This window comes from Leguminivora glycinivorella, chromosome Z (assembly GCF_023078275.1).
Source record: "Leguminivora glycinivorella isolate SPB_JAAS2020 chromosome Z, LegGlyc_1.1, whole genome shotgun sequence".
Lineage (NCBI taxonomy): Eukaryota > Metazoa > Arthropoda > Insecta > Lepidoptera > Tortricidae > Leguminivora > Leguminivora glycinivorella.
The window spans coordinates 21,810,842-21,825,193 of record NC_062998.1 but is presented as its reverse complement, the minus strand read 5'-3'; the positions used below and the strand labels follow the sequence as shown (position 1 = coordinate 21,825,193).

General features: G+C 43.0%; 1 protein-coding gene across 5 annotated transcripts in view; it reads right to left on the bottom strand.

The window, feature by feature from the left end:
• Window positions 1-14,352, bottom strand: part of LOC125241845 (maternal protein pumilio-like) — a 566,882-nt gene that overhangs the window by 312,491 nt on the left and 240,039 nt on the right. For all 5 annotated transcript variants that reach the window (XM_048150508.1, XM_048150510.1, XM_048150509.1 and 2 more), the window contains one exon: window positions 777-941. In XM_048150508.1, coding sequence (XP_048006465.1) covers window positions 777-941 — 165 coding nt within the window. The remainder of the gene's footprint in view (window positions 1-776; window positions 942-14,352) is intronic.

The window sequence follows — 14,352 nt, the reverse complement described above, 5'->3', positions numbered from 1 at the left end:
GGACATTTGCAGTTTGTTCTTTGTCAATTTTGTGTAGATTAATTGGTTAATTATTTTTTAACATAGTAATGGTAAATTTTTTGAATATTGTATAACTAGCTTTATTAATAGTGTGTGAACCTGCCTTAGAAATCTATATTATTTGTGATCATGGTTCGTTAATATTTCTTGTATGTGGGTAGCTTTTGCACATTGTAATTTTTCCTCAGTCACCCGTTGACCACGAACGCTGTAGAGTTCGAAACGTCGGGATGTATTTTAAATTCATTATACGCGATTTAATCCGTTTCCATAGTTTTATTTCATGAGCAACTATCGCGGTAACCGAAGACAATATTATGAATGCATATATTTTACTCCCTTCCTTCTTCCTTCTTTAGTCGTTCCCTCAATGCTGAGGATCGTGACATAATGTCATTCTGTTGAAGACTAGGTCTCTCCATAGGCGTCTGTTCCTCGCCAAGCGCATGGCGTTGTGCAGTTTTACTCCCATACACGCTCGTTAAAACGAATCGCTGACAAACTCCAGAGAAACGTGCACGTTCGTCATAAACACTGGCCTAATATCTATATATCGTGAGTCACAACCCTTTACCTGGGACATGATTCGGTACAGAAAATGGTCCATGATATCGCAGATTTTGAACGATTGGGAGGCAAACAGCAACACACAACACACCCCATACCAGTTTTCGGTATTTAGAAGAGATACCTGGCCCCGAAAATAGTGAAGAAAAGGACTTCTGTGTCCTGAGCTCGCATACTAAATATCTCACCTGCACATCGAAAGGTTGGTGATGTTGAGAAGAATCTGGCGCTGACTGCACGACAGAGGCGCCGTTGACAAGAGTCGGAGCCGCTCCCGCGGCGACGCCGCCGCTTGCGCCAGTAACGCCACCCACGCTCCCGACGCCGCCTACTCCACCAACTCCGCCGCCATACTGTCAAAATATTATAGCTATTTTTTCAAACAGGCAATGAACTATTGTCGTTACGTTATAAGACACGTTGGATAATTAGTAGAGTAATTAGTGGCAGATTTGTATGGACGACCTTGCAAAATGTTCGCAAAGGAAGCCACTTGGCACAGTTGTTCCTTGGGTCATTCTGAGTCATTTAAGACCGGGTGACACGAGGTACCCCCCCAACAGGTAGGAGGGGGAGGGGGGGGTAAAGGTACATCTTCCGCTCTGCATTCTGGGCTCCATATCTTCCCCCAGAAAGTTACCAAATTGAATTTGGTGTCGTTCATATAATTTGAGGATGATCTATTCATTTCTGGAACAAACTTTTTGCCCGTTCATAGAAAAAAACGGAGAAAAATGAAAAGTAGCAAAATTTATTCAATGAAAATTTTTGGAAATTCGTCGATTATAATAATATAGTTGCGAAATTAACTATATCAAAAATATAGTCATGTAGCCCAACTAACATGAAATATAAAAAATATTACTTAAAAGCCACATAATGTATTAACATATCAAAAAAATATAAACGAAGACGCGGCCGCCTTGCCCTCGCGGTCGGGCGGCGGCCGCGGCGCCGTGCGCCTTTTAGGTATCATTTTGAAGTTGGACTTTATAGATACGAGTATATGGCAAACTTGAATGATTATTCTTCTCTTTTCTTCTTTCAAAATTGCATGGAGAAATTATGAATGGTACTGATCGACATTAAGTGCCTCTGGATTCACATGCAAGATGAAATTCTGTTCTTATTATCATACCTATTCCTAAATAGATTATAAAGTTCAATTAAGATGTTTATTTATCTCAACATATGTACATATACACGGACTTACGGACACCCAAAGCTCTGTAAACATCAATTTTCTATTTACGCAGTTGTATCTCTTTGCACACTTTTGTTTGCATTTTCACCTAATGAGCATTCACGCGTTAGATGCTACTGGCAAAGTTAGCCAAACTGGCTCCCGAAGACCTGAATTCCTAGTCCACCCCCAGTTAAAAGGATAAGGAAGATTTTGCTGCGGTACTCGGATTTGTCCCCATACAGCCATACGGATGTTTCTTTGTACACCGCTCGAAGCATAATACGTAATTACGTATACTGTTGTAAAGAATCATGCAGATGGTTTTTTTTTGTCAATAGTTCTCTTCTGCAACTATGTATTCACCGCGGTGCAAGAGCTCGACCTGAAATAAACATACACAAGCTAAATCACCGTTCGCGATTTCAAGTTTTATAAGTTACATTTAAAGGGATAAGTTCGCCTTTGTACTTGTAATAAGCTCTTTTTCCTGTGTGTTGTATTATTTTCTGGTACAATAAAGTGTTTTACTTACTTACTTTTAAAAACGATCTGTTTCTACGCATGTACAAATAAAACTAGTTTTTTAAAGGTGCGCGGGGCCCGAGGGCCCCGCGGTGTTCTTTTGTGCTTTGCTTTATTGTTTTATTGCTTTTGCTTTTTGTTTTTGAGCTATGCTTTTTTGTTTTTTTGCTTTGCTTGTTTGATTTATTGCTTTGCTTGTTTGCTTTTTTTGCTTTAGCCTTTGCGTGCTTGGGAGCACTCTCTGCCCGCAGCTCGGCCTGCGGCCTCGCGTGCTTGGGAGCCTGTCAGACACGCTCCGGCCTTCGGCCCTCCGCGTAGTTACTGTGGGGGTTGTAGGGAAGTTGGAGCTTAAACACGACCCAATAGTAAAAGTGTCTTGAGAAGCTCACGACGGGCCTGCGGCCTGCGGCCTCCGGCCCGTCGTTTCGCTTCTCTAAGACACTTTTACTATTGGGTCGTGTTTAAGCTCCAACTTCCCGGTCCGCCAGAGAGCCGATCAGGGACGCTCCGGGCCTTTGCCCGCGGAGCTCGGCCTTCGGCCTTCTCTGGGTTTCTTTTACTATTGGCGTCGTGCCTTCGGCCCGCCGCGTCCAACTTCCCGATTATCGTCTGCCGGCGAGCCGATCAGGGACGCAGCTCCCTGCGCCTTCGGCCCTACGCGGAGCTCGGCCTGCGGCCTTCGCTGGGTTTCGCCTCTCGAAGCACGCTCCGGGCCTTCGGCCTTCCGCTCGGCCTTCGGCCTCGCCGCGTCGTTTCGCTTCTCTAGACACTTTGATTATCGTTCTGCTCCAACTTGGGAGCACAGTCTTCGTACGCAGCTCGGCCTGCGGCCTTCGCGTGCTTGGGAGACACTTTGATTATCGTTCTGCCTGTACGCAGCTCGGCCTGCGGCCTTCGCGTGCTTGGAAGCCTCTGCCCACAGCTCGGCCTGCGGCCTTCGCGGCTTGGAAGCCTTCGGCCCTCCGCGTAGTTACTGTGAGATTTGTAGGTAAGTTGGAGCTTAAACACGACCCAATATTAAAAGTGTCTTGAGAAGCTCACGACGGGCCTGCGGCCTGCGGCCTCCGGCCCGTCGTTTCGCTTCTCTAAGACTTTTACTATTGGGTCGTGTTTAAGCTCCAACTTCCCGGTACGCCGGCGAGCCGATCAGGGACGCTCCGGGCCTTCGGCCCTACGCGGAGCTCGGCCTTCGGCCTTCGCTGGGTTTCGAAGCTCCGCGTCGGGCCTTTGGCCCGCCGCTTCGCTTATTTAGATACTTTTTGTTATTGTTTTCTTGGGAGCACAGTCTGCACGCAGCTCGGCCTGCGGCCTTCGCGTGCTTGGGAGCACTCTGCCCGCAGCTCGGCCTGCGGCCTTCGCGTACTTGGGAGCCTGTCAGACACGCTCCGGCCTTCGGCCCTCCGCGTAGTTACTGTGGGGATTGTAGGATTTGTAGGGAAGTTGGACCTCCGGCCTGCGGCCTCCGGCCCGCCGCGTCGCTTTTTAGACACTTTTACTTATATTTTCTTGCTTGGGAGCACTGTCTGTACGCAGCTCGGAACTTGGACCGGAGCAATGACCGTCGGGCTGTAGAACGCTCCCTCAGGCTGGTAGGGAAATTTGACTTTGTCCCCTCTCGCCGCCGTTTTTGACTTTTCCAAAAATTTTTTTTTCTCATTTCTATTTTTGGCCCCCGCTCTTACCACGTGCCAAATTTGAACGCGCTCGGACCGAAAATAAAAAAAAAAATTTCAAAGTCGGCCATTTTGAAATTTTCTAAATGCCATTCGATGGACCACAAATAACTGTACAACATTAGTTTAAGCACTATTAACCTTTTTCCTACCGTTACGGAGCTATGGGGATTTAAAAAAAAACCTCCATACAAACTGGTAGGGAAATTTGACTTTGTCCCCTCTCGCCACCGTTTTTGACTTTTCCAAATTTTTTTTTTCTCATTTCTATTTTTGGCCCCCTTTCTTACCACGTGCCAAATTTGAACGCGCTCGGACCGAAAATAAAAAAAAAAATTTTCAAAGTCGGCCATTTTGAAATTTTGTAAATGCCATTCAATGGACCTCAGATAACTGTACAACATTAGTTCAAGCACTATTAACCTTTTCCCTACCGTTACGGAGCTATGGGGATTTAAAAAAAGGACCTCCATACAAATTTCAATTGGCCTTCAAAGGGCGCCATTTTGAATTTTTCAAAATTTTCTTTTTGTATACTAATCTTGGGGTGGCTGTCTACCCGTGTGCAAAATTTCAGCGCGCTCGGACCATTTTGAAATTTTTCAAAAAAAAAAGTCGGCCATTTTGATTTTTTTTTAATGCCATTCGATGGACCTCGGGTGACTGTATAACATTTGTTTGAGCACTTTTCACTTCTATGTACCGTTACGGAGCTATGGTAATTAAAAGAAAAACCTCCATTCAAATTTCAATTGGCCCTCAAAGGCCGCCATTTTGAATTTTTCAAAATTTTCTTTTTGAATATAAATCTTGGGGCGACCTTCCACCCGTGTGCCAAATCTCAGCGCGCTAGGCCCATTTTGAAATTTTTCAAAAAAAAAAAGTCGGCCATTTTGAATTTTTTTTAATGCAACTTTTTTCTACTCCGAGACCTGTATGACATTTGGTCGAGCACCCCCCGGCTATCTCTTACGGTTTAAAAGTTGCCATACAAAATAAAAGTGGCCAGTTTTCCCACATTTATAGCATTTTTCAAATTTTTTTTATTTCATTCGAATCAAGGCCGCTTGGAGATTCTACGACCAAAATTTGAACTCTCTACGACAAACTTGAAAAATCGTCAAAAAAAAAGTCGGCCATTTTAAAAAAAAAATGGCGGCGTCAAAAACTACCCAGGGTCCTCTATGACATTTGGTCGAACACTCCCCGGCTAACTCCAGCCGTTTGGCCAGGCCGTCCGACATTTTTTTACCCGGAACCGGTAGACCGACGGTCTGATCTATCCGGGGTCGCAGGACCAAACTCTATACGACCACACCAAACACTGCCACCTGCAAAAACCCCTTCTGCCTATTTTTTGAAAAATGTCAGTCGGGTTGTAGCTTTATATTATATAGACTAGTTTTTTAAAGGTGCGCGGGGCCCGAGGGCCCCGCGGTGTTCTTGTTTTTTTTGTTTGCTTTGCTTTATTGTTTTTTTTTGCTTTTTGCTTTATGTTTTTTTTTTGCTTTGCTTGTTTGCTTTTTTGCTTTAGCCTTTGCGTGCTTGGGAGCACTCTCTGCCCGCAGCTCGGCCTACGGCCTCGCGTGCTTGGGAGCCTGTCAGACACGCTCCGGGCCTTCGGCCCTCCGCGTAGTTACTGTGGGCGTTGTAGGGAAGTTGGAGCTTAAACACGACCCAATAGTAAAAGTGTCTTGAGAAGCTCACGACGGGCCTGCGGCCTGCGGCCTCCGGCCCGTCGTTTCGCTTCTCTAAGACACTTTTACTATTGGGTCGTGTTTAAGCTCCAACTTCCCGGTCCGCCAGAGAGCCGATCAGGGACGCTCCGGGCCTTCGGCCCTACGCGGAGCTCGGCCTTCGGCCTTCGCTGGGTGTCGTTTCGAAGCTCCGCGTCGGGCCTTCGGCCCACCGCGTCGCTTTTTAGACACTTTGATTATCGTTCTGCTTGGGAGCACAGTCTGTACGCAGCTCGGCCTGCGGCCTTCGCGTGCTTGGGAACACTCTGCCCGCAGCTCGGCCTGCGGCCTTCGCGTGCTTGGAAGCCTCTCAGGCACGCTCCGGGCCTTCGGCCCTCCGCGTAGTTACTGTGAGAGTTGTAGGTAAGTTGGAGCTTAAACACGACCCAATATTAAAAGTGTCTTGAGAAGCTCACGACGGGCCTGCGGCCTGCGGCCTCCGGCCCGTCGTTTCGCTTCTCTAAGACACTTTTACTATTGGGTCGTGTTTAAACTCCAACTTCCCGATCCGCCGGCGAGCCGATCAGGGACGCTCCGCCTTCGGCCCTACGCGGAGCTCGGCCTTCGGCCTTCGCTGGGTTTCGAAGCTCCGCGTCGGGCCTTTGGCCCGCCGCTTCGCTTATTTAGATACTTTTTGTTATTGTTTTCTTGGGAGCACAGTCTGCACGCAGCTCGGCCTGCGGCCTTCGCGTGCTTGGGAGCACTCTGCCCGCAGCTCGGCCTGCGGCCTTCGCGTACTTGGGAGCCTGTCAGACACGCTCCGGGCCTTCGGCCCTCCGCGTAGTTACTGTGGGGATTGTAAGATTTGTAGGGAAGTTGGACCTCCGGCCTGCGGCCTCCGGCCCGCCACGTCGCTTTTTAGACACTTTTACTTATATTTTCTTGCTTGGGAGCACTGTCTGTACGCAGCTCGGAACTTGGACCGGAGCAATGACCGTCGGGCTGTAGAACGCTCCCTCAGGCTGGTAGGGAAATTTGACTTTGTCCCCTCTCGCCGCCGTTTTTGACTTTTCCAAAAAATTTTTTTTCTCATTTCTATTTTTGGCCCCCGTTCTTACCACGTGCCAAATTTGAACGCGCTCGGACCGAAAATAAAAAAAAAATTTCAAAGTCGGCCATTTTGAAATTTTGTAAATGCCATTCGATGGACCTCAGAGAACTGTACAACATTAGTTTAAGCACTATTAACCTTTTTCCTACCGTTACGGAGCTATGGGGATTAAAAAAAAAAAACCTCCATACAAACTGGTAGGGAAATTTGACTTTGTCCCCTCTCGCCGCCGTTTTTGACTTTTCCAAAAATGTTTTTTTCTCATTTCTATTTTTGGCCCCCGTTCTTACCACGTGCCAAATTTGAACGCGCTCGGACCGAAAATAAAAATAAAAAATTTCAAAGTCGGTCATTTTGAAATTTTGTAAATGCCATTCGATGGACCTCAGAGAACTGTACAACATTAGTTTAAGCACTATTAACCTTTTTCCTACCGTTACGGAGCTATGGGGATTTAAAAAAAAACCTCCATACAAACTGGTAGGGAAATTTGACTTTGTCCCCTCTCGCCACCGTTTTTGACTTTTCCAAATATTTTTTTTCTCATTTCTATTTTTGGCCCCCGTTCTTACCACGTGCCAAATTTGAACGCGCTCGGACCGAAAATAAAAAAAAAAAATTTCAAAGTCGGCCATTTTGAAATTTTGTAAATGCCATTCGATGGACCTCAGATTACTGTACAACATTAGTTCAAGCACTATTAACGCTTTCCCTACCGTTACTAGTCTAGAGCCAATTTGGCCACAAGTCGTCTCCTTCACGATTTTCGTCGACATCTCTTCTAAATACCTAAAACAGGTATGGATATGTTCCTCGTTCTCTCCAGATTACGAATTGACCTGTTTTAGTTTAAGGAGGGGGGGACGGGTCGAGAAAAAGGGGGGGAAAGATGGCGACCAACCATCATAGATATTTATTCACATCTCGAGTCCTATGGCACCAATCTGTTCGTGCGAGGTGTCATTTGAAAGCTTATTAAACCTACTTTAATTGTTTTCAAATAACTATGCTCATAAAAGTAACCGTTTAGGAAATATTTGAAAATATGTGTTTTTTTATCGCGCATGAATTGCACAAGTACTAGTAAAAAATGCGTCTAACTCAATAAACAATAACTTTACCGCAATTGATGTTATTATAAAAATTTTGCGTCTATTCATGCTCTTTCTAAAAATGTAAGTTTCATTGGTATATGATAATATATAACCATGTAATTAAGAATTTTGTTTGGCAGGGGTTATCCTCCAGGTCGCATAAACGGGCGCTGACCGTAGTAAAGTATTCAATATTTTTGAGGTCTTATTTTACGGATCCATATAGGAGAGGTATCGTTTGAAAGATAATTAAACCTACTATAATTGTTTACACATAACTATACTATTAAAGGTAGCTGTTTACATAATATTTGAAAATATGTGTTTTTTATCGAGCATGAATCGCACAAGTACTGGTAAAAAATGCTTCTAAGTCAATAAACAATAACGTTACCGCGACTGAGGTAATTATAAAATTTACGCGACTATTCATGAGCTTTCTAAAAATATAAGTTTTATTGGTAAGTGATAATATAACCATTAAATTACGAACTTTGTTTCGTAGTGGTCACTCCGCCGGTCGCATAAAAATGAGCGCTGACCGTAGTAAAGTATTCAATATTTTTAAGTTCTTATTTTACGGATCCATATGTAAGAGGTATCATTTGAAAGCAAATTAAACCTGCTATAATTATTTTTGAATAACTATAGTTATAAAGGTAGCTGTTTACAAAATATTTGAAAACATGAGTTTTTTTTTCGAGCACGAGTTGCACATATACAGATAAAAAATGCTTCTAACTTAATAAACCATAACTTTACCGCAATTAATGTTATTATAAAATTTACGCGAAATTTCATGCGCTTTCTAAAAATATAAGTTTTATTGGTGTATGATAATATATGACCAAGTAATTACGAATTTGGTTTAGCAGGGGTCACTGCGCCCTGTCACGATATTGGGTGCTGACTGACCGTCGCCAAATTTTCTACGTTACTCAAATCCTATTTTACTGATAAATTTGGGAGAGGTATCATTTGAAAGCATATTATGCGTACTATCTTTATTTCTAATATTTCAAGTCGAAACTGTAGAAGTTTACAAAATATTTGATTAGTAATATGTGTATTTTACTGTGCATGAATAGCATTGGCATTGATAAGACACGCTTCTAGCTCAATAAATTATAGTTTTCCGCAATTGAAATAATAACAAAATAAACGGAAAATGTATGACTTACACAAAAAATAAGTTTGGTTTGTATTGCATAAACAATTAACTTGAATTTGTTCAGCTCACCTACTGCGCACCATCATATAAATGGATGTCCACCGTCGTTGCCTTTTTCAGATTTTATTTCACTAATCGTATATTCATAATAAATATAATCTATCACGTATCAAATTTACTTATATACTTAATTGATCAGTAAAATAAAATCTGTAAAATGATGAAAAAATTAAGGCAACGGCGGTGGACATCCGTTTATATGACGATTGACCGTGCGCAGTGGGTATGGTGGACAAATTAACATTAATTGTTTAGGCAAAACTAACAAAACTCATTTTTTGTAAAGGCCATACATTTTGCGGTTCATTTCGTTATTATATCAATTGCGGAAAAATATAATTTATTGAGCTAGAAGCATGTTTCACTCGTATCAGTGCGAATGCTATTCATATACAGTAAAAATACACATATTGTCAAATATTTTGTTAACTTCTACAATTACGACTAAAATTATTAAAAAGCAACGATAGTACGCATAATATGCTTTCAAATGATACCTCTCACAAATTGATCGCTAAAATAGGATCTGAGAAATACGTAAAATTAGGCGACGGTTAGCACTTATTTACGTCACGGGGGTGCAGTGACACCTGCTAAACCAAATTCGTAATTACTTGGTTGTATAATATCATACATCAATAAAACTTATATTTATAGAAAGCATATGAAATGTCCTGTAAATTTTATCATAACATTATTTGCGGTAAAGTTATTGTTTATTGGTCATGCACCAAGATACAATCTTAAAAATTATGAACACGGCAACGAAAATGGTCATCCATGTATATGACGGTGCGCAGTGAGTATGATGGATAAATTAACATTAATTGTTTATGCAATACTGACAAAACTTATTATTTGAAAAGGTCATACATTTCGCCGTTTATTTTGTTATTATATCAATTGCGGAAAAAATATAATTCATTGAGCTAGAAGCATGTTTTACTCACATCGGTTCCAATGCATATTTTTAAATATTTTGTTAGCTACTACAGTTACAACTAAAATTATTGAGAACTAATGATAGTACGCATAATATGCTTTCAAAAGATTCCTGTTAAATAAAATAGGATCTGAAAAATATAGAAAATTTGGCGACGGTCAGCATCCATACGTGGCCGGGCGCTGTGGCCCCTACTTAACCATATTTGTAATTACTTGGTTATATAATATCATACACCAATAAAAATTATGTTATTAGAAAGCGCACGAAATTCCGCGTAAATCTTATACTAACATCAATTCCGGAAAAGTTGTTGTTTATTGATTAAGAAGCATTTTTTACCAGTAGGTACTTGTGCGACTCATGGTCTATAAAACACATATTTTCAAATATTTTCTAAACAGCTACCTTTATGATTATAGTTATTTATAAAAAAAATATAGTAGGTTTAATTAGCTTTGAAACGATACCTCTCGCATATGGATCCGTAAAATAGGACCTCAAAAATATTGAATACTTTACTACGGTCAGCGCCCATTTCTGCGACCGGGCAGAGTGACTCCTGCTAAACCAAATTCGTAATTACATGGTTATATATTATCATATACCAATGAAACTTATATTTTTAAAAAGAGCATGAATAGACGCGAAAATTTTATAATAACATCAATTGCGGTAAAGTTATTTTTTATTGAGTTAGACGCATTTTTTCTAGTACTTGTGCAATTCATGCGCGATAAAAAAACACATATTTTCAAATATTTCGTAAACGGTTACTTTTATGAGTATAGTTATTTAAAAACAATTAAAGTAGGTTTAATAAGCTTTCAAACGACACCTTGCACGAACAGATTGGTGCCATAGGACTCGAGATGTGAATAAATATCTATGATGGTCGGCCGCCATCTTTCTCCCCCTTTTTCTCAACCCGTCCCCCCCTCCTTAAACTAAAACAGGTCAATTCGTAATCTGGAGATAACGAGGAACACATCCATACCTGTTTTAGGTATTTAGAAGAGATGTCGACGACTTTTTGTAAAAGAGGTCGTTTGGTCCCTGACTATACGGAGCTATGGGGATTTAAAAAATGGACCTCCATACAAATTTCAATTGGCCTTCAAATGGCGCCATTTTGAATTTTTCAAAATTTTCTTTTTGTATACTAATCTTGGGGTGGCTGTCTACCCGTGTGCAAAATTTCAGCGCGCTCGGACCATTTTGAAATTTTTCAAAAAAAAAAGTCGGCCATTTTGATTTTTTTTTAATGCCATTCGATGGACCTCGGGTGACTGTATAACATTTGTTTGAGCACTTTTCACTTCTTTGTACCGTTACGGAGCTATGGTAATTAAAAGAAAAACCTCCATTCAAATTTCAATTGGCCCTCAAAGGCCGCCATTTTGAATTTTTCAAAATTTTCTTTTTGAATACCAATCTTAGCGTGACCGTCCACCCGTGTGCCAAATTTCAGCGCACTAGGACCATTTTGAAAATTTTCAAAAAAAAAAGTCGGCCATTTTGAATTTTTTTAAATGGAACTTTTTTCTACTCGGATACCTGTATGACATTTAGTCGAGCACCCCCCGGCTATCTCTTGCGGTTTAAAAGTTGCCATACAAAATAAAAGTGGCCAGTTTTCCCACATTTGTAGCACTTTTCAATTTTTTTTTATTTCATTCGAATCAAGGCCGCTTGGAGATTCTACGACCAAAATTTGAGCACTCTACGATAAATTTGAAAAATTGTCAAAAAAAAAGTCGGCCATTTTGAAAAAAAAATGGCGGCGTCAAAAACTGCCCAGGGTCCTCTATGACATTTGGTCGAACACTCCCCGGCTAACTCCAGCCGTTTGGCCAGGCCGTTCAACATTTTTTTACCCGGAACCGGTAGACCGACGGTCTGATCTATCCGGGGTCGCAGGACCAAACTCTATACGACCACACCAAACACTGCCACCCGCAAAAACCCCCTCTGCCTATTTTTTGAAAAATGTCAGTCGGGTTGTAGCTTTATATTATATAGACTAGTTTTTTAAAGGTGCGCGGGGCCCGAGGGCCCCGCGGTGTTCTTTTTTGTTTTTGTGCTTTGCTTTATGTTTTTTTGCTTTTGCTTTTGTTTTTTGTTTTTGTGGTTTGCTTTTGCTTTTTGTTTTTGAGCTATGCTTGTTTGCTTTTTTGCTTTAGCCTTTGCGTGCTTGAGAGCACTCTCTGCCCGCAGCTCGGCCTGCGGCCTCGCGTGCTTGGGAGCCTGTCAGACACGCTCCGGGCCTTCGGCCCTCCGCGTAGTTACTGAGGGGGTTGTAGGGAAGTTGGAGCTTAAACACGACCCAATAGTAAAAGTGTCTTGAGAAGCTCACGAGGGGCCTACGGCCTGCGGCCTCCGGCCCGTCGTTTCGCTTCTCTAAGACACTTTTACTATTGGGTCGTGTTTAAGCTCCAACTTCCCGGTCCGCCGGCGAGCAGATCAGGGACGCTCCGGGCCTTCGGCCCTACGCGGAGCTCGGCCTTCGGCCTTCGCTTGGTTTCGAAGCTGTGCGTCGGGCCTTCGGCCCGCCGCTTCGCTTGTTAAGATACTTTTTGTTATTGTTTTGCTTGGGAGCACAGTCTGTACGCAGCTCGGCCTGCGGCCTTCGCGTGCTTGGGAGCACTCTGCCCGCAGCTCGGCCTGCGGCCTTCGCGTGCTTGGGAGCCTCTCAGACACGCTCCGGGCCTTCGGCCCTCCGCGTAGTTACTGTGGGGGTTGAGGGAAGTTGGAGCTTAAACACGACCCAATAGTAAAAGTGTCTTGAGAAGCGAAACGACGGGCCTGCGGCCTGCGGCCTCCGGCCCGTCGTTTCGCTTCTCTAAGACACTTTTACTATTGGGTCGTGTTTAAACTCCAACTTCCCGGTCCGCCGGCGAGCCGATCAGGGACGCTCCGGGCCTTCGGCCCTACGCGGAGCTCGGCCTTCGGCCTTCGCTGGGTTTCGAAGCTCCGCGTCGGGCCTTTGGCGCGCCGCTTCGCTTATTTAGATACTTTTTGTTATTGTTTTCTTGGGAGCACAGTCTGCACGCAGCTCGGCCTGCGGCCTTCGCGTGCTTGGGAGCACTCTGCCCGCAGCTCGGCCTGCGGCCTTCGCGTACTTGGGAGCCTGTCAGACACGCTCCGGGCCTTCGGCCCTCCGCGTAGTTACTGTGGGGATTGTAGGATTTGTAGGGAAGTTGGACCTCCGGCCTGCGGCCTCCGGCCCGCCGCGTCGCTTTTTAGACACTTTTACTTATATTTTCTTGCTTGGGAGCACTGTCTGTACGCAGCTCGGAACTTGGACCGGAGCAATGACCGTCGGGCTGTAGAACGCTCCCTCAGGCTGGTAGGGAAATTTGACTTTGTCCCCTCTCGCCGCCGTTTTTGACTTTTCCAAAAATTTTTTTTCATTTCTATTTTTGGCCCCCGTTCTTACCACGTGCCAAATTTGAACGCGCTCGGACCGAAAAAAAAAAAAAATTTCAAAGTCGGCCATTTTGAAATTTTGTAAATGCCATTCGATGGACCTCAGATAACTGTACAACATTAGTTTAAGCACTATTAACCTTTTTCCTACCGTTACGGAGCTATGGGGATTTAAAAAAAAAACCTCCATACAAACTGGTAGGGAAATTTGACTTTGTCCCCTCTCGCCACCGTTTTTGACTTTTCCAAAAATTTTTTTTTCTCATTTCTATTTTTGGCCCCCGTTCTTACCACGTGCCAAATTTGAACGCGCTCGGACCGAAAATAAAAAAAAATAATTTCAAAGTCGGCCATTTTGAAATTTTGTAAATGCCATTCGATGGACCTCAGATAACTGTACAACATTAGTTCAAGCACTATTAACCTTTTCCCTACCGTTACGGAGCTATGGGGATTTAAAAAAAGGACCTCCATACAAATTTCAATTGGCCTTCAAAGGGCGCCATTTTGAATTTTTCAAAATTTTCTTTTTGTATACTAATCTTGGGGTGGCTGTCTACCCGTGTGCAAAATTTCAGCGCGCTCGGACCATTTTGAAATTTTTCAAAAAAAAAGTCGGCCATTTTGTTTTTTTTTTAATGCCATTCGATGGACCTCGGGTGACTGTATAACATTTGTTTGAGCACTTTTCACTTCTTTGTACCGTTACGGAGCTATGGTAATTAAAAGAAAAACCTCCATGCAAATTTCAATTGGCCCTCAAAGGCCGCCATTTTGAATTTTTCAAAATTTTCTTTTTGAATATAAATCTTGGGGCGACCTTCCACCCGTGTGCCAAATCTCAGCGCGCTAGGACCATTTTGAAATTTTTCAAAAAAAAAGTCGGCCATTTTGAATTT